Source organism: Passer domesticus, chromosome 1, assembly GCF_036417665.1.
Source record: "Passer domesticus isolate bPasDom1 chromosome 1, bPasDom1.hap1, whole genome shotgun sequence".
Classification (NCBI taxonomy): domain Eukaryota; kingdom Metazoa; phylum Chordata; class Aves; order Passeriformes; family Passeridae; genus Passer; species Passer domesticus.
The window spans coordinates 105615697-105643661 of NC_087474.1; the positions used below are offsets into that span (position 1 = coordinate 105615697).

The 27965-nt window shown below is 35.2% G+C and overlaps 1 protein-coding gene across 6 annotated transcripts in view; it reads right to left on the bottom strand.

Annotated features, from left to right (window-relative positions):
- Positions 1-4614: 4614 nt before the first annotated feature.
- The window catches only part of CCDC102B (coiled-coil domain containing 102B), a 156470-nt gene continuing 133119 nt past the window's right edge, over positions 4615-27965 (bottom strand). For 2 of the 6 annotated variants that reach the window (XM_064432553.1, XM_064432580.1), the window contains one exon: positions 11612-13928. In XM_064432553.1, the coding sequence (XP_064288623.1) occupies positions 13839-13928 (90 nt within the window). In that variant the 3' untranslated portion in view covers positions 11612-13838. Of the gene's footprint in view, positions 7166-11611; positions 13951-21596; positions 21780-27965 lie in introns of those variants that run through there. The other 4 variants (XR_010368519.1, XM_064432560.1, XR_010368548.1 and 1 more) reach the window with 4 other exon arrangements.

Consider the following 27965-nt stretch of genomic DNA (forward strand, 5'->3'; position numbering starts at 1 on the left):
TTTCTTTCAGGTTTCTAATTGATTAGTGAAAATAAAACCATCTATGGTTTCATGGATCTTTTGCAGCCAGCATAAGAAGTTTCAGCCTCAAAGCCATATCCTCTGCTTTTAATATAACTGAGAGTAGCTATGTTACAGACCCATAAACTGAAAATAAAATATTACCATAGTTACAATAATGCTATCATGTAAAGATCATTTGGGAAAAAAATGACTTTTTCTGGGTATTTTTATAGCATGTTGAAGATTGGAAAGGATATATGATCAGGCTGCACTTCTCTAACATGTAAAGTTAATGCATTATTTTAGAGTTCCGGAAGAAAAGGATAATGGTTGAATCAATAAAAGTCTGAAAATTAATTTAGATTTTGAATAGAGCAGTGGCATTTCTGTCAAAAAGGGAGGATATGTATTTGTATTAATGGTGCTTTAAAAAGTTATGCTATAACATAATTTATTCCATTGTGATAAATTCCTGTTTGCCAACTAAGAACGGAACACTCTGCCAAAGAGCACACTGTTTCTTTCTTCATTTAAAGTGAAGATGATATGAACAATTACCAGATTTGGCAAAAAAGGGGAAATTACATTTAATAAAAACCTTTATGTTTAGAAAACAAGTTCCTTTCTGGGGAGTGGAGGGAACAGAAGGTGTGCTGAGAAAAGGCCATACAGAGAATATAGCTCATGGCCTGGTGCTTATGGCTGTCATCGACTTTGTGGATGGCTGAGGTCCAGCCCCGATTATGTAGGAAACATGCAGAACGTTTCAATGGATGAGCATATGTTGAACAACTCCCAGAGAGCACCAAATGTTTTAGTGGTTGTTCCCACACAGAGATCAATTCTGCTGTTGTCTTCTTAGAAAATGTCAATTTGCTGTTGGGTAAGGTACGGTTGATGGTACTTCACTGCTCTAGAATGAAGACACAGAAGACAAAATTATTAATGCAAGTCTTTCCTGTCGTCAGCCCAGAATTCAGGTTTCTGTTGCTTCTAGTAACTTAAAAACACATTTGAATATTATGTATTTAGGTATTATAACAACATTTGTCAAGAGAGGGACTGTGTTCTGGATTTAGTTAAGTCTGAAACTGTGGATTATTTTAAAGTATAGAAACACTGTACCATAGCATATTAGGTTGTTGTACAACTTTTTAGGTTACAGAGAAAGCCATTGACCTCTTTAACAGTTGAGAAAGGCCTCTTCAGCCTCATGAAGTACATTCTCCTGTTGTGAAAGGCAGCAAACCTCTTCTGTCTCCATGGAATGGAAGGATTTCTTAAGAAATCCCTCCACAGCTAGGGAGCAGGGGTCGTACAGCACACAACTGCCAGCACTGCTCAACTTGCTCAGCTGCAGGCTGAGCTGGCAGTGGCAGAGCCAGCTGTTGGCTGCACCTGGTGATTAATCCTCATCTGAGATTTAGGGACATTTCAAACATGATAGGGAACCTTTTCCATTCACTCTACAAACTCGGGTAAACAATTTACTCCTGATATCCCAGAGGAAGCAGAATTTCAAAGAGAGTAGATGCAGGATCCTTGCATTTAATAGAACTGTAGTACCACACCTTCCCCTCAATTGGATACAATTGAATATTTTCATTAATTCCACAAGTTTAGCTACAATATTTCTTAAACATCTTGGAGAACAGGAATCTTGGAACAGCGTGATCAATGCTTGTATTACCTTCCTGCAGCAGGAACACAGTGTTACAGCATGCAGCTGGGTTGATGGATTACTGCAGTCATTCAATCACTTTCTATCTTTCCTAGTGCATCAGACTGAGTTCGCACATTAGACTTCAGAAGGTCTTGCAGTCCACATTTTCATCCCTATTATAACACTGTGAAATACATAATACTTAAATTTCGATTGAATTTTTTAAAAAATTGATTAAATCCAGTGATCACTCACCTTGTATCATACCATGACTCCACAAGAAAGGGCAGACACATGGTTTTAATTGTGGAGAGAAATCTTTCATAGTCAATTGATGATCTTATGGTGTGACACTGTCATTGCTGCATGGCCTGTATTGCTGCTTTTGCCCACATCTAGTGTATTTCTGATTCCTCCTCAGCTTTCCACAGTAAAATAAAAGGAGATAGTTCTTCTAGTCAAATATACCCACATTCTAGTCTATATCCATCTTAGTAGCCTTGACAGCAAGTGTTCAAATTTGAATTCTATTTTTTCTGAATAACCAGAGTACTATGTATCTTTATTATGTAGCCTCCAGTGCATCTCATTATTGTTTCCTCTATTACAGCAAAGTACTTCTGAAACCTTCTGATGGCTTTCTGTATATTTGAATATTTTTTTTAAATTGTGCTATAAAACTTTGTAAGTCAGTCTATATTAGTTTAATTCTGTTTTGCTAACTGATGTTGAGCCTAAAAATAAGTACATGGTAAAGAAAAAACTTGTATTTTAAGTTATGTCCTTCTATATGCACACCAACACACTCTCTCACACACACAGTGCTGTTCTAATAGCTTTTTTCCACATTGCTCATTGATGGAACCTTTGTATGAGTAAGAACTTTGTATGAGTAAGAGGCAGATGGGGGTTTTGTGAAGATAACAGGTATATTTTGTTACATTTAGGTTCAGATGCATTCATGGATCCTTATGCTCTTCATCAAGCCTCTTGATAGCAGTGCCTTATATTATGTTAAAAGCATTCAGTCTGGGATTACATGGGACGTGCTCCCTGCTGGAGATGATGTACATTTCAAATATATTTTTAGCTCTAGCAAGCCTCCCTGCAACAAAACCCTGCTATCCTGGCCTGAACTGCTACAGTCCTTTGACCCATGAGTTACCAGCTTTTTATGCTTTAGTACTTTCCTTCCATTTTACTGTCATGGCTTTGATCAGGTAGCTTTGATGTGTACAGGAAGAAGTTTGAATTTCTGTATCACTTTGTTATGACATTTTCCACTTCCATGAAACAATACTTGCTTTTAAAATTCAATATAAATATATTAAAGAATAATTTTCAGTGATTAGTTTAGAAAATAATAGTCCTAAATCTAAAAGTTTAGAACAGAGAATATGGAACTTCTATCTTAAAAAAGCAAAACAAACAGTGAGCTACACTCTATGATATTTCCATTCAGCAAAAAAACTGTCTTATCAGTTTCTCCTGGTCACAAATCTTTTGTATTATATCTTTTCTAGCTTGAATAAAATGTGCAATTAGCAGAATATTTTCATATTAAAATTCCCAAATGTTTCTGGTTTGATTTTTTGAAGGACACAAAAGCTTTCCAAATGCATGATCATGATATATATACATTATTTGATGTACATCAAATTAATAGACTTTATTAGTTTGATATGCTCAAACTAATAGCTGAGATAGTTACTGCATCAAGACCTCAATTGGAAACTAACCATGAGAAGAATCCATCATTTGAAAATATTATAGGGTCAATGTAATTTTGGCCAAATCAAACAAATATACCAATTAAACAGTGCTTCAGAAAATTGTGCTGTAAAAATAAAAATATATAGCAGGACTATTTTTTAACCTCTAGCATCTCCTTTCTCCTGTGTGAAAATTAGTTAGGAGTAAAAAATAAGTCTTTCCTTGCCTTGTCTCTCCCACAGGGCACCATCTAAGGAAAATGGTTAAATCTTCAGCAGCCAAATATATCTTCTCCTATGGGTGAAATGTTTTATTACGGGAAGTCAAGCCTGAAGAAATGGCAATTAAGGAGGACTTTGAGTTATACTGTGCATTAGTTCTAAAGCAAAATGAAGCTATTTTTTTCCCTTTAGGATCAGCTTCAAGAGGGGATACCAGTAACAGTAAAAGCTTTTTCACAAAGTAGTGATAGTACTCTTTAGTCAGCCCTTTTAATGTGACCCTTACCCAATGCTCATGTTTAGAAACTTCTTCTTGTATATAAGAAAATGTAACTTAGCCAGGAGTTGATTTTTTTTTCTCTACTATCCTGAATTTCTGACTTTAAACACAGAAGAAATTGTTTCTACGTGACTCAGATCAGTTTGGAAAGAAATATCAAGTAATACAACAAAGACACAGGAAGTTTTCAAGCTTCTAAGAAAGAATTACATGGAAAACTGAATCTGACTTTTCTATCACCCATGCGGCCAGAAAGGGAAACTACAATGCTAAGTTTTGAAGGATTAAACTACATCTTGCTGAAAAAATTGGCAAAACTGAAAAGTGAACTTAGTGCTTCCATATATACAAAAAATATGAACAAATTAAAGAGTGGAAAGAAAGTTCATAAATAAAATATATCTTTATTATTACTTTTGTGCCAGTGTTGTACCCAAGAATCTCTGTATTTTTTTCCCTGAACAGTCTAGGGTGATCTTCTATCAAAAAGTACTGTGAAAGTGAAGTCTCTTTAAGAAAATATTTTCAGTTCTATGAGCAGTATTTTCATATATAAATAATTGCAGAGGACTCACATTTATAGTTTGTCTTCATATTTTTTGATGAAAGATATTTTAAACCAAATTTTAAATAGTGTCCCAATAGCCATCCAGCTTGCAAGGTTCTGTCTTTCCCTGAATGCATGAAAAGACTTTCATTGAACATGTAGATAATATTTTCTGTTTTCCCTCTCACATTGGCTGGAATGCAGATTGATGCAAACTGTGAGAACTTAAATGAGTTGAACTAATAGAAATGGAATGTTTACTCCATTGTCATTGAAGATTATGGTGATTTTTAGCTCTGAGCTCTCTTGAATCTGCCAAGTTATGTGTCTAGTCCTCATTTCATTGAAGTGCTGGTTCTATTCCAAAAACACTCCTTCATTTTCTCATATGTTTGGACACTTTTTTTAAATTTAACCCAGAAAAAGCATGTCTGTTAAAAACATAGCTAAGATCTGACTACTGAGATGCCTCTGTCTGAATTAAGGTGCAAAGGAGACCATATGCCAAAGTCAATAATGTGGATTTTATTTAATATTAAATGTGATGTAGAAAGATATAGAAAAGAAAGTGAAGACAGAAATCAAGCAGAAGACAGTCACCACCCACAGATTCAGTGACATCCTGTTGGTCCTTCTTCACCCTGGGCTTCTTGGTGGTGCTGGTCCTGATGTCATTCAAAACTTTTCAAGTATTACACATTTTAGCAAATGAAGAAATTAATGTTCAATGGTTACACTGTTCTGAAATGCTAATTAGAGCACGTGCTCAGTCTTTCTCTTCTTTTGAGTCAGTGGTTTCTTGGGTCATTGGGCTGGGAGATGGTGATTGCAATCTGCCCTTGCCAGAATTACATTTTGGCCAGTCGTAGCTGACTTCAGCACAGTTGATGAGCTGGCTTCCCTCGTGGCTCATAAATTCCTCATTCTTTGTGTTTATTTTCAGTCATACAATCTCTCCCAGCTATGTTAACCTCCCCCTGGTCTCAGGTAACATCTGGACAATAGCACCCCTCTACCATATCTGCATATTCCAGGTATGCACAGAGGAATATTTGTGGGACATTCAGTTGTCATTGGTGGCCACAGATGCCATCGGTGGCCACAGATGCCATCAGTCCCATAACTTGTGGTGCTCTTCCTTTGTCCATCATTCTGTACATGGGAACTTGCGACTTGCAAAGATGACTAGATTTAGAGATTCTATGGCCTGGAGAAGAGGAGGCTCTGGTGTGACCTTATTGTGGCCTTTCAAGACATGAGGGGAGCCTAGACAAAATCTGAAGAGGATTGAAAAGGTGTGTAGTAATAGACCAGGGGAAATTGGCTTAAAATTGAAAGAGATTAGACTTAGATTGGGGATTAAAAAAAAGTTCCTTGCTGTGAGGTTGGCAAGGCACTGGAACAGATTGTCCAGAGACATTTTGGATGCTCCATCTCTGGAAGTGCTCAAGGCCGGTTTGGATGGGGCTCTGAGCACCCTGGACTAGTGTAGGGCATGGCAGGCAATGTCAGGGGGGGTTGGAAGCAGGTGATTTTTAAGGTGCCTTCCAACCCAAACTGGTCTATGATTCTATGAACTCTTATAAGTGGCTGGCCTTTTAATAACAGAACAGAAATGCATGGGATGGTTTTTTGGAAACAATTTTACTTTGCTAACAATAAACTAGGTTAAATTTTGTGTGGTTTTTAGTGAAATTGTGTCATTCTTGTGGTCTTTCTTTTTCATTAATTAGTGTAATGAATGGCAGTATTGGAAACAGCTCATAAGCATGGAGAAGAATATAAAATTTGACCTCTCTGGAACAGGTCGCTATACTGTTGCATAGCCACAATTGTATTGAATAGTTCATGCAGTTCTGGTACACTGGTTTATAGGAGATCATAACAACAGAATAATGGTTGATTAAATCTGTTTAAATAAGACAATGGTGTAAATTTACTCTAAGTTATCCTCTTCCACTGTTAACATTACTCCAGAAGGGAGTGTTTTACAATTAGAATAAAAACCATTATACTGGGGCTTTGTGGCAAGGTTTTGGTAACAGGGAGGTGGGTATAGAGGTGGCATCTGTGAGAAGACAACGGACGGTGACCCCATATCAGACAAAGCCAGTTACAGACAACTCCTAAGAGATCTTGCCATTGGCTGAAATTGTGCCCAGCTGGTAGCTCATCTCTGGTATCATATTTAAGAATAGGTAAAAATGCTTCTCAGCAGCTGTGGAAAAGAAGAATGAGAAGTGAAACCAACAGCTCTGGAGACATCAGTGTCACAGAAGAAGGAAGTGAGAAGGTGCTCCAGGCTCTAGAACAGAAGTTCTCTTGCAGCCCCTTGGAGAGCAGTGTGGTGTGGCAGGCTGCCCTCTTGCAGCCCATGGAGGTCTGTGGTAGAGCACAGATCCATGGAGGACCCCATGCTGGACATGTCAAGAGGAAGGTGCAGCATGTGGAGGAGCCATCCAGGAGCAGATTTTCTAGCAGGAGCTGCAGCTCAGAATTCATGTTGGAACAGTCTGCTGTTGAAGGACTGCGCTCCATGGAAAGGAGCCTCATTGGAACAGTTCATAAAGGACTGTATCCTGTGAAAGAGACTGCGTGTTGCAGCAGGGTAACAGTGTGAGAAGGAATGAGTGGCAGGGAGGAGCTGTTATGGGCTGATACACACCCCATTCTCCATCTCACTGTGCCACTTGAGGGAAAGAGGTACAGAAGTCAGGAGTGAGGGACTGAGGCTTAACCTGGGAAGAAGAGGAAGGGAAAAGTGCTCTTAGTTTAGTTTTTTATTTCTCATCATCTTACACTGTTATTAATTAGCAATAAGCTGAACTCCCCAAGTCAACTCTGTTTTGCCCATGAAACTAATTGGTAAGAAATCACTATGTTAGCTTTATTCTAAAGTTCTTTAATCTTGTTTTTTCCCTCTGTTCTAGGGAGGAGCATCTCGGTGGGCACCTGGCAGCCAGCCATGGCTAACCCACAACACTGCGAATAGACAATGTGACTGATGATTATTTATATGTAATTACCTTTCATAGGGCATTTAATTTGTAAAACGAATTATTTTTCCATTAGATGTAGTAAAAGCATTTAAACATCCTATTTCTCAACATGAATTAAACAAGACACATGAAAATATATAATAGGAATAATGGTGCAGAATTAGTACACGGTAAGGAAACAAAAAATATGAGATTATATGTTTATATTATTATATTAAAAATGGATTAATTTATTTGTTGCTTGTAAAGGGGATTTTTCAAAATACATGTCTAAGATATATGTTTGTAGATTAAAATAGTGTTTTCTAAGCACAAACACCTAAAAGCTCAATATTTTTCCTTATTCTGAATTGTTTTCTTAGAAAATTACCATGTCACTACATACTCCACACAGGAGTCTTTTTGTTTTGTTTTCTTTTTCTAAGAGACAGGTGCATGATTTCATTGAGCTCTAGTCAATGCCCATTGACAGAACATTAAGAAACAACTAAGAGTCTCCAGAAATATGCTGCCATTTCAAAACTGTTAAAACTGCTCCTTAAATTCTATTTGTGGATGCCAATAAAGTCGTGCAATGTGTAATGAGAAGCTTGGTTATACATTGCCTTTTAAATCCATTTGTATTTTTATTGATTATCTAACTGGAAGAAAAGCATTAATTTGTTAACAGAAATAGCATTTTGTTCAGTTAAGATGACTACGAAGCCCACTTTTGTCTTCTGATGTGGTCACTGATTGATGGTATGCTAAAATTTCACTTTAAACTCTCTTGCAAAGATAAACCCCCAAAGTTTAAACAGTAAATAACAGGGTTTTATTTGTCCTGTTCTTATCTACATTTTCTTCCTTTCAAATGTTAATAGCCTTAAGAATTATTTTATCCAATCTTAGCATAAGCAGTCATTCATGGCCCTTTTCTAATTATAATCAATAGATTCCTGAAATGGCATTGCCTGGAAAATATTCTATTCATGATTAAAGGAGGCAATTGAATCACATTTGCAGTCTTACATAGTTATATTTGTTGAATATATTTCGAATATCCTTTGAAATTAGTGTTGGGTTTTAGGTAATTTTGATTTAGACTGTATAAAATTATGAATAGACCTTTTCTGATTTCAGTTGACTAAAATTGCCTGTCTTCTTCCTGAAGTGACATGATAAAAGGTCTGTAATGGTAAAAGGCATCCAAGAATTTTTATGTTTTCTGAGAAATAATCTGTTTGCTGGCATATTTTAGATGCAGCATTTAAGGTTTCTTTCCATTTAAAATGGTGAAAATAGACTCAGGCTATTCTGAGAAAACTTTTCAGTTGGGAAAGTCATGGAGACAGGAGGATTAGGGAATTCAAGGGTAGAGATTTCAGTAGTATTGTCTAACTGTTAATCAAGTCAACAGTCCAATAAGTGCACATTATTTTGGTCTGCGTCTTGAAAAGTATCTCAAAATGCTCTAGAAGGGGATTGAGACATCTGTCAGAGAAGCAGCACTTAATTCGGGAAGGAGGAAATCAACATGGCACAGACAACATGGGGTCACAAAGCAAAGTCCTACATGACTAATTTGATATATAGCTATGATAAAGTCATCTGCCAGTGTGTGAAGGGAAGGTGGTAGATGTTGGTCTGGGTTTCACTACGGTTGTTAATTCAGTGCATCACAGCATCCTTCTGGACAAGTTGTCCAGCTGTGGGATGAGTGTTTTTAGGGTGTGCTCTGTGATGAACTGGCTGAAAAGTAGAGCTCAATGGTTTGTACTGAATGGGGCTACATGTCTCTGCCAATTGACCTCAGCAGTGTTTCTCAGGTTTCAGTTTTAGCGCCCATTTTGTTAAATATATTTGTAGGAGTGTAGGAGAGTGCCCCCTAATGACAGAGTGGCAAAGCTAGCCTTTGTCCCCCAAAAAAGGAAAGAAGCCCAGAAGTTTCTCTCAACCATCAGGTGAAAAGCCACCTTATAGGACCCCAGAGGCTTCACTAAAACCTTGGGGTCACCTAATTGGATAGAAGCCAAAAAGTCCCGCCTGGCCCATCAAGTAGAAAAGAAGAAAACAAAAGAACCACGAGGCTTTTGTGAACGTGTTTCTACCAGGGGCAGACCTCTGTACCTGGCTTGGATTTTCTGTTTGTTATTTTGCCTTTTATTAAACCTTTTTGTTTCTAACACTGCAGCAGAAGCCATCCTGCTCATTATTTGCCTCCGAAGGTAATAGCTAAGTTATCCTTGGGTGTATTAGGTTCCCTTTTGAAGGTTCATAAACCCTGGCCCGACAAAAAGGAACTTAATATATATTTATCAACAATATATCAATATATTTATTAACTATCTGGATGCAGGAGCTGAATACACCATTAGCAGGTTTGCTAATGATACCAAGCTGAGAACTGCTGTTGACTCTCTTGAGGTACAGGATGCCCTGCAGAGGGATCTAGACAGACTGGAGCATTAGGTAATGCTTAATGGGATGAAATGTAACAAGAACAAAAGCCATATTCTGCTCCAAGAGTGGAGTAATTTTGGGCACTGTTAAAAACTGGGAGAGGAATGGGTGGAGAGCAGTCTTGGAGGAAGGACCCTGGGGGTGCTGCTCTGCAGCAGGCTCAGTGTGAGTCAGCAGAGTGCCCTGGAAGTGCTGAGGGCAAATCCCATCCTGGGATTGCTGAAACAGTGTAATCAGCCAGTCAAATGAAGAGATTGTCCCCCTCTATTCAGTGTTAGTGTGGCCTCACCTTGAGCACTTTGTGCAATTCTGCACCCCAAAATTTAAGAAGGATATAAAGGTCCTTGAATGAATCTAGAGAAGGACAAAAAAGCAGGTGAAGGGGCTGGAGGGAATGTCCTTGGCAGAGCAGCTAGGGATTTTGGACTTGTGTAGCTTGAAGAAAAAGAGGTTGAGGGGCAGCCTCATCACCCTCTGCAGCTTCCTGAGGAGGAAAAGTGGAGAGAGAAGTGCTGAACCCTTCTCCCCACTGCCCAGTGACAGTATGCTTAGCAATAATTCAAAGTTGTGCCAAGGAAGGTTTAGACTGGACATTAGGAACATTTCTTTACATAAAGTATGGTCAAACATTGGAAAAAGCTTCCTAGAGAGGTGATCAGTGCCCCAAAGCTGTCAGCGTTCAAGAGGCATTTAGACAATACCCTTAAAAACACACTTTAGTTTTTGGTCAGCTCTGAAGTGGTCATGCAGTTGGAGTAGATGGTCATTGTAGGTTTCTTCCAGCTGAGCTATTTTAGTTTATTTTATTCCAAACACAGTGTTACCCACTGTTTCCATATCAACTAGTATAGGACCACAAGACTACATAAATCATTCTTTCCTGTCTTTCTGCACATATAACAATGTTAAATAATACACATGTTTATGGTATTAAACAAGGTTTAATTGAGCATTGTGAAAATTATTTCCATGTTGTTCTATCACTGTGTTTACAATCAGTTTGCAAAATTGATCCACATAAAAGATTAATGCTATTTATTATCTTAAAAAGGAAAATAAGAAAGACTATTTTTTCTACTGTTTTAGGCACCATTCATCTCAAAAGATGAACAGCTCAATTGTTTGTAATCATATTTAACATTAGTTTTCTTGGCTTTGCCATAATTATATTTGGTGACCTTGGCCAAATCACTCCTGCACAAATCTGTGTATTTTCACTTCCCACATGTAAAATGTGAAGAAGAATGGATGGGAACATTGGTATATAGCAAATATCATAGCTGCAGATTTAAGATCAGGAAATATTATAGTATTATTATGGAAAGGTCAAAAATTAGCATTCTCAAACATTCTCACTGCATCCAGGGTAAACATATATCATCTTATTTTGATTCACTTTCAAGCGACTAATTTATGGGTTTACTTCTTCAGAGATGCCTCTGAAGTTCCTGGTGTGTGTAAAGGTGAAATAAATGTTTTATTTAGATAATGGAAGTAGCTGAGTTTTCTCTGTCTCAGGCAATAGGGAGAAATCATGAAAAATTAAGGCATCTTGTACAGTGTATAAGAGGCAAGAAAGAAAACTTAAAAAGTGCTATTCAGAAGGTGCCTGAAAGTAAAATATGATCAATAAGTTATCAAAAAGATATGTGTAGGATAAATGTCAATATTAACCACCCCAAAAGAAACTAAGATTTTCTTATGAGAAAGAAAAGATACTGTACTGACATTCTGAAATATAAGTTTTAAAACTATCATGTGTTGATAATTTTATTGTTGCCATGACTTTTAGACCAGCCAGGTGCGTCCCACCTGCTAGGTAGTATAATACAGTGAACACATATTGAAGGACTTAGGGTAGAGTTAGAAAGAACAACAGAAACAGCTTCTGGTTTGATTTCCCACAATATCTATGTTACACCACCAAGCTGTTAACACAGAAATGATCTACAGAACCAATTAAGCACTATTTGGTTTTCCAACAGATTTAGAAACAGAGACACGAAAGACAGAATCCCAGTTTCCCCAGTAATTCCTAATATCCTTTGACTTGATTTTTAGGCACAGTTATTATTGAGGGCTGAAAAAATACTCTGGAGCATATAGATATTTTGGCCAGTGCTGAAACTATAATTTATCTCTAAAAGAGCTGTATTTCTAATGGCTTGACAGAGGGGAAAAAAAGGATCTTATCTCTGAAGCTTATCTAAATGATACAAGCTTTTATCAGTAAGCTGTTTTGTTTTTGTATACTTTCAAGTGCTTCAGTGTAACCACAGAAGTACATTTGGCTGCTACAGCACTTAAAAATCAATAATTATGCACTTTCCATTTCTATTGTTCACATCAACATTTTCAATGCAGCCATTTCACACACTGTGGCATCGTGAAGACGCTGGCATAAGAAAAGCAGATGGAGTTTTAGAGAAAGTCAGTGTGCCATTTCACAATGCATGGAACAAGACCAGAGTTCTTTTGTCTAATATAAAACCTTGAACCAGTGAGCTAATAAAGGGAGGAAGTTTGAATTATGAAGAAAATTAATCTTATTTTCTTGTCAGTTCTTGTAAGTATTACATGTTTAAACTCCATTAAAAAATAAATTGTCTTACAGTATCTCTGTAGCTTGTTGATGAACTTGTGAATCAGCTACTGGCAACAAAGACAGAATTTCCTCATTGTATATCCCTTAGCATGTACTGAGGGGTAGTGGCTGAAATTAGTTCAGCATTACAAACATGAAAGAGGGTTAAGAATCTATAAAGGTAGTCAAAACATAGATACTTCTGCTCTAGCATCCCATCTCCAGCAGCAGCCTAAAGCTCAGAGAGGGTCAAAAGAACATTTTCTTCCCAGCGTCCAAGCATCTTTAACTCAGAGAATTCCTGGGAAAAATGCAATTCCTGTGTAATCAATTATCTTTAATACTTTTCACTTTCTGTGTGGTCCTTGGTTACAAACAAAATCAAGAAATATAACAACCCCCTCTTAGAAAGGACATAAGTTTAAATACAGCTAGATCCCTCAGATACTTTTTCAGTTTATAGGGATATAAGGAATGAAACATATTGCTGAGCAATTACAGCAAGCATTGTGAAATAGAATCTGCACATACTCATTATCAATTGCACATGGCAAAAAAATTATAAGTTATGTCTCCCTTGATGGATGAAAGTTGCTGGTCTTTTTATAAACTGTGAATTTTCTAAAATTCTCAAAATCTGCTTTTCCAGTTTGTCTTATTCATGTTACTTCCTATGTGACATTTACAGGTTTGTTTTTTTCATGGACAATTAATAAAGTGAAATTTAAATAAAAATGTAATATAAGGTTAAATTTGAGATGCATTTATTATGTTATGTGATGAGTATAAGAAACACATAAGAAGAGGATTTTTTAAAAAATCTAAATGTGTATGTGATAATTTTTGGGTATTTAAAATATTTTTTTTTTAATGAAAGAAAATTGTAATACAAATGTCACCCTGGTAGAACTGGGGGTCCTGTGATACAGATATTTTTTTCCACTGCTGTATGAAAGTAAAACACACAAGCAAAGGAAGAAACAAACCACAGACTTCCATTTCAGACTCAATGTCTTCCCAGGACAGAACGTGAACCTCTCTCATAGACCATGCACATTTTTAAGTCCTTTTTCCAAAGGTAAAATAAGGGACATTTTAATTAAAGTCCACCTTTTACTTCAAAAAATAACAGTTAAAACAACTGGAAAGGAATGATAATGGTCAGCATAATTTCTAGAAATGTGCACCCTGACTCTGGCATATTTTCCTTGGTTCTTATAAAAAATCAGGAATACATAGAAAAAATGCATACAGTATTCCTGTATAATATATCTGACATGCACTTCTTCAATGAAACTTTCTTGTATGTCTTTATGAAGAGTGTTTGCCTCTCCTCTTTGCTGTTAGCCTTGTTGCTGCAGGGCTTTTTGGTGATCTCCCACATCTTCACTCACTGTCATGGTAGAATCTCCAACAACAGACAAGGAACTTTGTCTGGTTCCAAATCCTGTGTTCACTTCCTTCCGCCTCTTTACTCTGAAATGGAATTTTTAAAAAGCTGTGACCACAACACAAAACAGAAAAGTCAGTTCAAGTTTAAACAGTTGCAGCTCAAATTTCTTCTAAGAAAATGATTTTAATAGAAGACATTAGAATTTAGATGAGAAAATCTTTCTGTAGTGTACACATTAGATAGTTTCTCAGCTGATTCCTTAATAAGAAATGAAAAAGCACAGGGTTTCAGAGCAATTGCTGGGAATTGTCTTTCACAGTGAGAAGCAAACTGCAGTTTTGATGACTAGGAGACGTTATTGATTGATTGGCAGTTCTGAACTTCAGTCCTATTGCTGTGCAAGATGCATTTAAAGCACTTTCAACTCATGTGTCTTTTTGGCAAGAAGGGAAAGGGGGAAATAGTGTAAAAGATCAAACAGGTATCAAACTCCTCATTTGACAGAATTCTAGCCACTAGTTTGGCATAATGTCTTCATATTAAATTAATGACGATGAGGAGATAGTATAAGCACTATAAAATTTATAATTGAAACATAACTATGATAAAAGTATGTCAGTTTTTATAATTTTTGAGTTGCTAAGTTGCACTCCTAATAACAATGTGTAGCAGACCAAAATCCACTCAAACTGGGTGTCAGAAACTGGCTATTACACTCTGGGGAATTTAGAGCACAGTGAAAAGACAGTAGCCTTGCACAGGATAGAAGACATTTATCAAAATTTAGGATCTTAAGTGTGCCCAAAGTAGCTGCACTACAAGCTGACTCAAGAAGACTTCATGTAAGAGTGAGGAAATCATGTCAGATCTAAACTGTTTCTACATGTTACTAGGTTTTATCTCATCCATGATTAATTTATTGTCCTTTAAGCTTAGGGGTATATATCTCCAAGTCCCTCCATGTAATCTTGGCACTTTTATTCTTTCATTCAAATCCTACTAAAAGCCATGGTGCAATTACTCTGTTCCTTGTCCCTTTATATATCTTGAACAGGTTTTCAGAAAAAGGAATTCACAAACACATTGGTTTACTCTTGATTCTGGGACCCCAATAGTCTTATGAACAAAGTCTGAATAAAATGTCAGGGAACCTGAGACATTTTATCACTGTAATGGTACCCAGTTAATTCTTTGCAATTGTAATCCCTTTGTAAATCCATTCCCTGACAGTGTGGACAGGTCAGTCATGCCACTGTGCGCACACATCTCATCTAATCTGCTTACTATTTATAAAACAACAACGTTCTTAGAAAAAAGCAGTGTCACATGTCAAAAGCATTTACGCTGCCAAAGTGTAAAAGCCTTTGAGCTGGCATAGCAGTGTAATTCTTCATAGTGTCAGGAACACCATGATGCTCCTGTCTACTGATTAACATCCCCACTAATTATTCCAGATACAGACTGATTGCCAAGCCCTACATCAGTAAGAATCAGTAAGCTGGCAAGTTCTTCACCCTGCTTGATACACAAGACTAGGTTGTGCAGCAACTTGGTTGTTCTTACTGAATTTTACTGGAATCCTTTTGAAAGAGATCGCTGTTTCCTTTTTAATTACATTCATTTAATGATTTCCAATAATGACTTAACCTTATAAAAAATTGCAGATAAGTTATATGAACAATTACTTATTAAAATACTTGTGCAAAATTACTCAGTTCTATCCTTTCTCATTCATGAGTTAATCAAAGATATATTAATATAAATTAAAAATAGAATTCCTAAATCTAGCAACTGAAAAAGTTTTGAATTAAATTTAAAGAAAAAAACCCTAAAATATATGAAAAATTATTTGGTGTAAATGATGGCTATGGACTTAAATTGGTAGATTACAAGGTACATTTTCAGCACAAATCAAGTTATTTCTTTTTAAAATATTTCTTATTTAAACATTTTAGAAACAATTAGTCTGGCATTGCTAGATAACATGTAAGGTTACTGATATTATAAAAAGTTAGGAGACTTTCATTATGCCTTCTATTTCATATTTAAACTAATGCAGCTGCACATATAATGAGCTGCTCCCAGAACAGCTGTATGAATATTAGAATGGTAAGTTTTAAATGTTCTGACAAAAATACTCACACTTGCCAGAAACTACTAAATCTTAGTTAAAAAACTAGCCCTGGTCTGTAAAGCCTTATAAGACTTAAGAATGGCTATTGACCAACTAATGTACAACAATGTCCTTTTATTTCCACATTGGTTTGAACAGTCTTTGAACATCTCCAGTAAGAAGCCCTGAGATCACTGCTTTAATGAAGGGAATTTTTGCCAGGATATAACTGGAGTAAGTCACACGTGTGTCAAAAGGATTTGGCCCAGTTGCTCTTCTCTGCTACATGATATATTTCCTCTGACTACTTCTGGACTTCTGTGATTTCAATGTGTGTATTCCATGTGATGGAAACAATGAACAACCTAATTAAATGTGAACATTTATGAAGATTGGCCCATAAAAAAATAAAGGAAACCTTTCCCTTTGGTATTCTGCATCAGCCAAACTTCAAAACACATGGTATCCAGGAAATGATGTCACAAGAAGTTGTATTTTGTTTCTCAGCTGGAAGGGCACTAGGAGCCAAGTGAAATGGGAAACTTGGATGCCAGCTGGAACAGGTTGAGGTTCCTTGGGGCAGTCAGGGAAGAAGCCAGTTGCATGAGTGCTCAAGTAACAAGAAAAAGGACAAGAGAAAATGACCTCAAGTTGTACCGGTGGAGGTTTAGATTGGGTATTAGGAAAAATTTCTTCATTAAAAGAAGTGTCAAGCACTGAAGCCAGCTGCTCAGGGAAGTAGTTGTGTCATCATCTCTGGAGGTGTTCAAAAGATGTGTAGATATGATGCTTAGGGACATAATTTAGTGGTGCTGGGTTAACTGGTGAACTTAATGATCTTCAAGGTCTTTTCCAACCTAAAGGATTCTATAATTCTATGATTCTCTGGTTGTACCATCCTGGTTGTGCAAAGCCTGGTGAGCTCTGCAGCTGTTGCTGTTGCTTTAGCCATCTGTTTGGCCAGCAATGACAGTGAGTCGAAACCCATCTGCATGTGAAATACTCAGCTGTATTTCAAATTACTGCCATACAGGGACTAAGACTATGGAAAGCTTAAAAATAAAAGTAATAAGCAAATACTCTTGAAGAAAATTTTAAAAATGGGGTCTAAATTAATAAGCAAAATAATGTGTATGTGTTTCAAACTCCAGGTAAATAAGCAAATAATTTTAAAGCCTTTTTTCTAACAGCAGACAAAAAGAAAATGCTATCAGTCAGGTAACAAAATTGTGAAAAGACACAAGCGTATAAAAATGCAGCATACCATATGTCCACCAATATCTGGTACAACAGAAATATTAAGAAAGCCATTAAGATAGTGTCCCCATTGTACCGAGGTATACAATAACATATGGTACATTTCCTGCTTCACTGTGCATTTCCTTGCTTTTGTTGTTTAGCATCACTATTTTAGAGCTCAATTAATATAGTTTGTGCATGCATTTCTCCACAGAATATTTTTTAAAATTTCACTGCTGTTTAAATTAATCTATTTTTTAGTGAAAGTGCACAGTAAGGATTAATGGAAGGTAGGATTTTTTCCAAATCTTAATTAGATGGAAGAGCTATATAGAACTATTTTAAGGTAGCTACACATGATACTTAAATTATTATTGTCATTTTATTTAATCCTCACACAATTTACTGTAATGATTCTACAGAGAGACATTACAAGGTTGTTGTTTGTTTTAATCAATGATGACTTCCCAAGGACAGATGTGTGTATTTCTCAGGAGCACAGATTAGAGGCAAAATCGTAAGGGATTAGTGTAGGAGCCTTAAAGAAAATACAGCAAGAAATACCAGGTAACTATATTCTGATAAATATCCACGTGTACATGTGGAGAAGAGAGGAAAATGAAAATGTATTAAATATTTTTCTGCTTTTAAGGGCATTCATTCTAGAAAAACTAAACTTTAAGGAATTTATGGATTTCCAAATCTACAATGATAGTTATTTGTACAACACATTATCCCTCTTTTTGGTATTTACAGATTCCATAGGCCTCTTAGATGAGCTGAATTTTGCCACACTAGCTCAATCCTATCAAGGTTCCTATTTAAATTTAGAACTCCTGTGGAGACTAAAAAACAGTTCTCTTCTCAAAGGAATACTCTTAACTATGCCACGTGCTTTTCAAAAGGCATATACTGCGTCATGAGCTTGATATAGAAAATGACATAAGAAAGAAAATGAGCCCTTTCCACTAAAATCTCAAATACTTGCATCAGAAAGGTTTTGATCAAATAATTTAGACCAAATAGTTATTATCCTGGATATGTATTTTTTAAATATAAAAGATGAGAATTCACTTGGTAATAATCAATAATAAATTTCAGTTCAGAACCACTTCAATTTGTCATTTACTGTTTCAACAGTGGTGCTATGCTAAGCTATTTGCATTGGTGGATATAGAAAGAAGGGATCTCTGGTATGAAACAAAATCAGAGTTCAGAAAGGAAATCACTATAAACTTAAGCTAGCATCTACTGGTATAAATTTTAGATATTTATTTATGAATAAAATAATTAATATTCTGAGTGGGATTACAAGCTAATGCCCAAATTATAGAACATGGATTTATGTCAGCTTCTGCTTTAATTAAAATGTATTTGCCATTTAGCATTAGGGGACTGTGAAAGATCATGAGTGCACATATGGATATTGAATTAGGTTTCATATTTTACACTACAGACCCACTGTAAACTCATCCACTATGCCATTCCAATCTCTAAAAATACTACATGCGCTCTCAAACAGCATGACTTTAAGTGTTAAATGTTGTGTTTCCTTTGGGACCCACAAGAGCACAAGCCATCTTTTTCTATACTTCTCATTAAATTATTTTTAATTATTGAACTAATGAAAAATTATGCTTTTATTTTCCTTACAAGAAATTTTTGTTTTTGTTTTCCTATATGATTATAATCCCTTTTAACTTCAAAATTTATATCAGAATAAATTTCCCAAGGACATTTCTGGGTACAGTGTATCACAATAGGTACCACTGAAATTCACTATACAATTACATGTAATATTTTCCCTAAAATACAATATGACAAAATTAATATTTTATCAAACTTTTGCTACTGAAACAAACCCTTTGCTTATGCATCGCCATAACTGCACTGAAATTTTGAATAAGTTACTGACTGTAAGAACTTTTAGAATGGTAGAGGATAAATACAACTCAGTGAATACTTAATAGGAAAGGACTCCTTTGAACAGGCTTTCTTAAACTCAGGTCTTTTTGACTGTGGTTTTTCAAAAGAAGAATCGTTCCCATTTATAACATAATTCTTTCACTGTTCTGACATATAATTCTGACATGTAATAAGAATTTAAATTACCTTTAAAATAAAAGCTCCTTGTCTTAAATTGTTAATTCTCAGATATTCAGATATTTTTTCTCATAACAGCTTTGCATAATAACATCTTTCTTAATTTATAACATTTTAGAGTATGACCATGGCAGGCCATGAGATGACCAAATAAGACAACTTGCCCTTTCAACTACATGATAGAAGAAAAATTTATCCACTAATTAATTTAATCCATTCTCCCCAAGAAAATGAACACAAAGAAGTCAAATTTCCAGCTTTTTGGGAATGATAGTAATAGGGGAGTAATGGCCTTTCTGTCTTTGGTTTCTAGAATACTTTGAACCTCCTGGAATGATCCAGAATACCAATATTATCTGCTTTTACAGTGAAAGTATTCAGAATAAAGTACATTTTTCAAAATTTGTCTGAAAATGCTTTTTTTTTCTCTTATGTCCATCTCCATTTATCACTCTTCTAATTTTGCCAATAAATATTTTATTCCTTGCATATTACAATAAGATATCAGAAAATTTTCCTTATGTTTGAAAAGAAAGCATGTCTCAGCATTTTTGCTCTTGCTAAGCATACATTTAGGCCAAATACAAACTGATGTTGCCATTTTTCTCATAATTCGGTGCATTTTCTCATAATTAAAAGCTTGATATTCATATTGCAAGCACTTAAAATTTAAGTACATTTGAAATTAAAAATTGATAAAAGAGATATCAGGAATATTGAAGGATGTAGCTAGTACAGGTGGCAATTTTCTGTGAGCAATTTTTCTCATTGAATTGAAAAGAGGCTAAGAAAGTATACTTGGCACAAGCCCTTTTCTCATTCATTTTTTGATACATTAAGATTCACTTGCCATAATAATATCTTCACCTACATAATCTCCAGGCCAATAAAAATCACGATAATTTCCCTTCCCAGCAATTACATGTTTGCCAGCTTCAATTTAGTTTCTTTTATCCTTTCAGAATTCTAAACTTTTAACACTTGCTCACCATGCATCTTCATTGCTTTCCTCCTACTTCTTCCAGGTATGAAGGATATACAACTATGAAGCAGACATTAACTTTCCTCCCCATGTCCCTTATCCAATTGCTATTTTCCATCCAAATATGTAATTGAAATTAAATTATTTTCAGAGTTATATTGGGGAGGTTCTTTGTACTTTTCACAATGAAAAGCATGCTAAGATTTAGATTGAAAATCAAATTCCCCTCAAAAAAAGGGAAAAACTCATGTGCATTCAAGAAAATAAATAATTTAACTCCTGAAAAAATTGCTTAGTATATTGTGGCATCATTCAATATTATGCCTCCTAGTTATAGTCATTGTATGAAAATTATATGAGAGTTCTGGGAAGCACTAGAGAGTTATGCCATAGACCATGTTCTGCCTTGGATCATTGCCCAAAGCACTGCTCATCTTTGACAGTATTAAATTCTGGTATCTCCTGAACCGGCTGGAGTAGGAACAAATACCGTGCACAACTGCTGTGCTGTGATTATGAGCTTTACAACAGTGAAAGCATTTCTTTTAAAACTTCCAAAGCTGGAGATAGAAAGTGAATGTGTGCATTACAATTAGTCATTCTTCTCCCTTCCATTCCTCACAGCTTCAAATTCTGACATGATAGCAGCTACTATCTCACCAGCTGTTAAAGATAGCATGCAGCTAGAAAATCATGTAACTGGAAGTTGGAACCTCAGCTTTCAAGTATCACAAAGCACTAATCTCCAGTTCTGTGTCTGGTAAGGTTTTGACTGCTGAAATCATGTGGGAGCTGAAGTGAAAAGCAACAAATACTGATGGTAATCTGGTGACATGAAGGTTTCGTTATCTTAGGACCTACCATGTCTGATAAAAAACACACAAGGGTTCTCAGGACCAATAAAATTATCTTATGTATGCAAACAGCAGGGGGAAATCCTCTGATGCCAAAATGGCAGTAAAGCTGATAAAGAGAAAAGCAGTGAAAGAGTAAAGATTAGTTAAAACACAAGTAGATAACATATACATCATGCTTATTTTTTTTCCTTTGTCAATTTTTCACAACATTGTTTTATCTATTTAACAATGTGTTAGGAAAACAAATTGGTATTTGCTAAATACTATTCATAGATCTGGTAAAAATTAAAAATACTGCTTTTCTAAGTTTGGGTTTTTGGTGGTTTGGGTTTTTTTTGGGTTTTTTTTTTGGGTTTTTTTTTTTTGGTAAGAAAAGTTGCCTGAAAATTTCCATATCTCAATTACATTTTTGATACACTTAATTCACAATTCATTTCAGGATAAGTTGACCTATTACCTACACACTCCTTTGAAAAGTCCAATTTTAGTTCTCTGGATTATTTCATTTCCAGGACAATGCATTTCTACCACCTGTTTTTCTGGTACTCCTCCAGCATCCAGAACCATTGCATCAGGAATGTCTGAGGATAGGTTCCTGCTTGGTACTTTCAGGATTCCCTTATTGTCCTGTTGCCTAGCAACTCAGATAACCAATTCTGGATCCAGACAACACGCTTATTGTCCTCAGTACTCCTGGAAATGGTTTCTAGGTTTAGCTGCTACCTTTTTGGGGGGTGAGGTGAGACTGACTGTCCTGTGGTTTCCGGTCTCCACCTTTTGTACCTTTCTGAACAAAAGGTTGTGCAAACTGCTGCCTTGTTATCCTTGCCCTTGCCCAGGCTCTAGTGACCCCTATTTATCATGTTTGGCCAACAACAGTGCCATGCTCAGCTCATCTCCTGCCTTCATGATTCTGTAAATCTCATTCACACCCCTCTCAGCTCTCTGTCTATGAGTGGAACAGTCCAAGACTCTTTCTTTGCAAAGCACCCAATACTTGACCCATTCAGCAGGTGGAGCATGCACAACTGTTGGTTTATTGAACACTTACGCTTTAAAATTAGGACAACCCCAAACGTATACACATTAAGATGGAATATTAATAGCTCCAATTACATGTAATTGAGTTTAATTTCACATCATCTGCAATTTTACTTATAACTTCTAATGATAGAAAAAGTTTTATATCTTGAACATTCTTTCTTTCAATAGCACTACAGAAATCTTTTAAGATATTAATTTTGTTACTGTTACAATTTTCTGTCTGTTGCTTTGCAGTTCATTGATTTTCAGATCTTAAAATTTTTTGCTACTTCCAGATTAAATTTTTCAAACAATTCTTTAGATGCCTGTAAATTGCTACTTTTCAAAAATATAAATAATGAATAAAACAAGGTTATAGTTATATTTATGTCATAAAATCAATAGACTATTGGACTAAAATGCTGTGAAGCTCTTCTCTGACTAGAAACAGAATCCAGGTTTCTGCTACATTTTTAAACAGGCATAGCTGATTTAATGTATTCTCTTTATTTCCTGAAAATTATGAATCACAGCAGGGAACTAAAGAGTGAGCATCATTTAACTGGGTTCAGAAATATCAAAAACCAGTTTGAGAATATTTTCTTGGTAGATTTTCTTAAATTTTAGGAATTTTTACAGCATTTTATAGAAGATAAAGAAGATCCATAGAACATGCAGAGTTCAGAAACACTTACATGACATATGCTAAATTTAAAGCCTACCAAAAAATTAAATCAAGCAAGCTGGTTGTTTCATCATGTGGTTCTGAATTCTGCTCATATCTTGTATGTGCTGGATTTGATTGGTATTGTGCCACTATAGTTACATTAACGGCATAAATTGATGCACATAGAGTATTATAATTATTCATTGTGAGATTGCAGTAGTGATTGGCCTTGACATTATGGTAAGGTAGCTCATCCATTTCAAGTTATATTATATAGAATATTGAGCATAATAAAATCATACATGAAAATAGAGACATGTTTGCTACAAACACATTTATGTTTATGGATTAATTTACCTCTGAATAAGAAGAGGTGTGAACACAGAATTTAACTATTCCTAAACCTGATGGAAGAAATATATTTTTCCACTGAAAGTTGTGAAAGAAGCACCACTGACAGCTCAACACTGATGTATCTCTAAAATTTATAGAGCTATATTCACAAAACTAATACAAATTGTGAGCATACACAAATAATTTCTGTGGAACAACTCTTTGGTGTTAGTAGGAATTTTTAAGTTTTCTTAAGCCTCTCCTCCTTATAACCTAGAAATTAAAAAAAAAAAAAAACTCATACAAAGAATATGAATAATCTTAGCTCAACTTTAACTTTGCAGTCTTCAATTATCACTTGGGAATTTTTTATGACAAGAGCAACTGTACTGGGAAGGGAAAGAAGCTCTTTATTGGCAGTGTCATCTGCAGAAGAAAGCACTTAAAGCGCCTCTAAGAGGAATACATTTGCATTCTCCAAGTGTGAGATGTTGTGTTATTTTAAAAATCTTATGTCTGAGAGAAAAACAGCTATGAATCTATAACTGTAAGAATATTAGAACACTGGGTCTGCTTTTCTCTATTAATTTTCTAAATTTTGGAACAAAGCTGAAGCCCAAACACACAAAGGAAAAACTAAGTGCCAAATATTTTACACGTAATAGTAAAAAAGCACAAGCCTACAAGCACGACAAATGCTGACATACCCATGTTGATAGACCATCCTTGCTTGCTACTGTTAATTTTGGTAGCAAAATAGATTATCCCCTTTTTTCCATTTTTTTTTTTTTAGTTAGGCACACCACAATGGATATAGGAAAATACATTACTATTTTCTGTCTAAAAAGAAGTATTTGGAGTTATAGGCTCAAGAAACAGTTTTGCACATCATCATTCAGGATTTCTAAAGATGATCATTTGAGATCAGTGAAGTGACAGTGAGATCAATTTAGTGAAAGGAATCATCAGACTATCAGCATTCAAAAAAAGAAGAAATATCTCATATGGAAATAACTGACTTCTGATCTTCTGATTAGTTATAAACAAGTAGATTATAAATAATCTTAATTAACAGGAGCTGAAGTTGAAAACTTCTGAAATATTCCACTTACAAAACTAATACTTTTTTTTAGTTATTGCATTACTTTTTCAGTGAGAACATGTTGCTCTCTTCTTTGAAATAATTGATAATTGATCATTATACAGAATTTAGAAAGTGATAAGATACTGTAACAATGGCCTGGAATGGAAAAGTACCAAAAAAAAAAAAAAGAACTGCTAGAAAATAAGTGAGGCACACAGTATTCACAATATTTATGTTACTATATTAATCCAACAAATGACCACATGATGAATATGAATACAAAATTTACTGTACCTGACAAGAAATCATGCCAAACCAAGAAAATGTCTCCAGAACCACACAGATATATTAACACATATATGGTCTGACTTGAACAGCAGAAGTGACTAGGCAAACTTCAGGGTGCATATCATGGAGTGAATAGAAACAGGTCACAATCTCTATCAGTACTGGATGAATTTTAACAGAACACGAGTCTTAAGACCTCCTGTATCAAGCTGTTATAAAAGCTTTAGAGGAGAGCAGAAAGAAACTGAACAATTTTGTAGAGGAAAGGTATAAAAGATATCACCTCTGACTGCAGAGTCCTTAATTTTGATTTTCCTGGAATCTTGCATGGTACCCCTGAGACACCTGCTTTGTTCTTAAAATCAGAGACCTACTTTTTTCCACCCCACAAAGAGGACACCAGTTTAGAGGGAACTTTGTGTGATATTATTCTGTGGCACTCATTAGGCACTGTTGAGCATTCAGAACAACATCTGAAACCAGCTGGGTTTGAGGTGGCATCAGAAGAATTGTAAATGTGAAATGAAGTCTGCTAGAACTTGCAGGATTTTTTGCTTCTGCTGTTTTTTGAATCCAACTGAATTTAAGACACATATCCCCACTAACCAGAGAGAAGCATTCAGGTTTATAAGGATGGCTTTCTCTTTTACTTTAAAGCTCTACCAATGTCTCAAAATGCAGCCTAAGGAAATATGAGGTTCAGTATTTTTCATTTCAGATTGGGATTTTTCTCTGTCCAGTAAAACCCAGCGGAATTTTGCATGTATTATGATTTCAAGGATAAGGAGAAACTACAGTTTCTCATTTGGAAGAATCTGGGCTATTATCTCCCTTATAATTCATTGCAATCAATGTAAAATTTCTTGTTAATATTGATGAATTTAAGTAATTCAGATAATTGTAGTGTATTTTATTTCTTTTTTTGAGATCAAGAATGGCCTTAAAAATGTTGAAATAACATCTCCATAATTGTCACTTGAGAATTAAAATTAATTAGTGTAGCACTTAACCCCAACAAAACTCTGGCTTATTAAAATATATAAAACTGGAAGGATCACAAGGCTTGTAATTTTTGATGTGTGCTCCAGTTTCACACAACTTAGGCTATTTGGCACCCATTTTGCAGTATTGCTTCTCTCACTCCACACTTTCCCATCATCCCATCCAAAGATACTTCATTTTTCATATCTTATGAAACCAGCTGTAGCTGGCCTCCTTAGGGACATGACTCCAAATATGGAAGTAAATCTTCTAAACACTTATGAAAATAATTAATCATTCCAATGATAGGTTTCCAGGACCTTCTGCAAAGTGCATAATTGCTTATAAATCCCACCACTTGGTCATACATCACTTTCTAATTAATGTTCCTCTTTTATACTCCTTTCCACATTCTCTTTTTTTCTATTGCGTCTATTTGTTTTGAATATACAAGTTAATTTTTCAATTATTCCGAAGCCATATATTTTACTGCAAATTGCTAGCTTTTTGGTAGGTCAGTTCTGGGTAGAAGCATTAACTTTTCATTTAGATATCAAACCACAAAAGTTTTAGTGCTTCTGAAGATTTTAAACTTTTCTATTTAAAACTGGAGTGCAGTATGTATACTTATGAATTAGTTTCTAAAATGAAATACCATATAATAAAAAAACTGGTCTCTCTGTGTCAAGTAACTAGTTTTGCTTAAATATTGAAAATCTTTGCTTTCTCAAATTCTAAATATTGATTGTATGATTTGCTCGTGTTTAGTCTAGTGATTACAAATAAAGAAGTTTTACTGAAAAGGAACTTCAGTCCGTCTACCACTGTGATGGAATTATGCCGCACCCAGGGGAATTTTCTCAAAAATTGTAGGTTGTGTTGTCTGAGACTTATAATAAAATTTTATTAGTGGTCACTGCAGATCTGTATTGGTGCTTCAAAAATCATGCATGTTTTTTGTTTGCTTCTGTGTCTTTAAACACACCTCCAGTGTGGGCAAGCAGGCAAAATCTGTTCCTTAAAAGCATCTCAGGAACTTGTTTGAAGAAAAATGAGTAACATACAGTAGTATTTTTTTGCAAGTGACAGTAAATGCAAAGCACAGCAGGAGACTTTCAAGTGTGGAACTGATGGATGACAAACATGCTATCAAAAAAAAAAGTGTATGTAATGTAAGTTTTAAGTATTTGGAAATGTTGATGGAAGAAGTTATATAATAGAAATTCTTCACATTGCTAAGTGAAAACTGGAAGAAAGTGATTCTTCTGGTCCCCAGAATAAAATACAACTGAAATATCTTCTAAGAAGTGATAAACACAGCTAAAAGATTTAATTAAAGCTCTCAGGAATAAAGAAAAGAGCTGCTGACACAGAAACTGTCATGACAAATCATCTTTTGAGCAATCTTTCAGAACCAGAAAATGCACAGTTGACTACAGAAAACGTCTTCAAATTCTGCTGAAGACCATTAGCTAATCTCGGCCATGATAAACATTTCTAGTCTTCAGCATAAAGTCATGCATTCAGAAAAGTTGAAACTTTAAATGATGTGTAAAAAGAAGCGTGTTTCTTTTATAAATGCTTTGTGACTTGAATGGTTCTTTAAAAAACTTCTGTAAAATCACATTTCAAGACTATGATATTTACCATCTCAAGTAAATAATTTTTCTGTTAATTACAAGTTAATCTTAATAATCATTCTACAAATGGTATTTATGCTTAGTGACAGAACAATTTCAGGAAAGCTCAACAACTCATTTCAAGAACATTCATGGTGACAGTCTATATTTAAGAAAATCACAAAATACTTCAGGTTAGATTTCAGACTAATACATTGGTTATCTCTACTGTACATATTAATTCAATACTATTGAAAGAAAATATGTTATTACCATCATCAAGATTAAGACAAAAAGATCATATATTTCACATATTGAAATCTAATATTTTTGTTGTCTTAAAAACTGTTCATGATTTAGCCAAATTCTTACTGCATGAGTGACCTAATAATCTCTAAATAATAGATTGAAATAGAAAGGATTCATCTTGCTCATGAGATCCTATGCCACATCTTCCCATTTGGAACATTTATAGAATGATGTCAAAATGGTGTTGCTTAGAGGGGTGGATATTTATCTCAAACACAAAATCCAAAAGAATATAATGTAAGGAAAATAACCTTTCAGATATGTAGATAATAATATATATACTGCTGATATTGCAGACAATCAGAATAGCATAAAAAATATCCTCATGTAGTGAAATTTTGCAGGCCTATAAGAAGCAATGTGGTTGGTTCTATGGACATTACAACACTGTCAGTCACAATGAAAAAGGACTTGAATTACTGGATTTGTAAATATTTTTTCCTAGCATTGAAATTTACTTCTGTGCTGACATTAAATCACTAACAAAAAGAGTTTAGCAACTTTTAATGCTTTAAGTGAAAA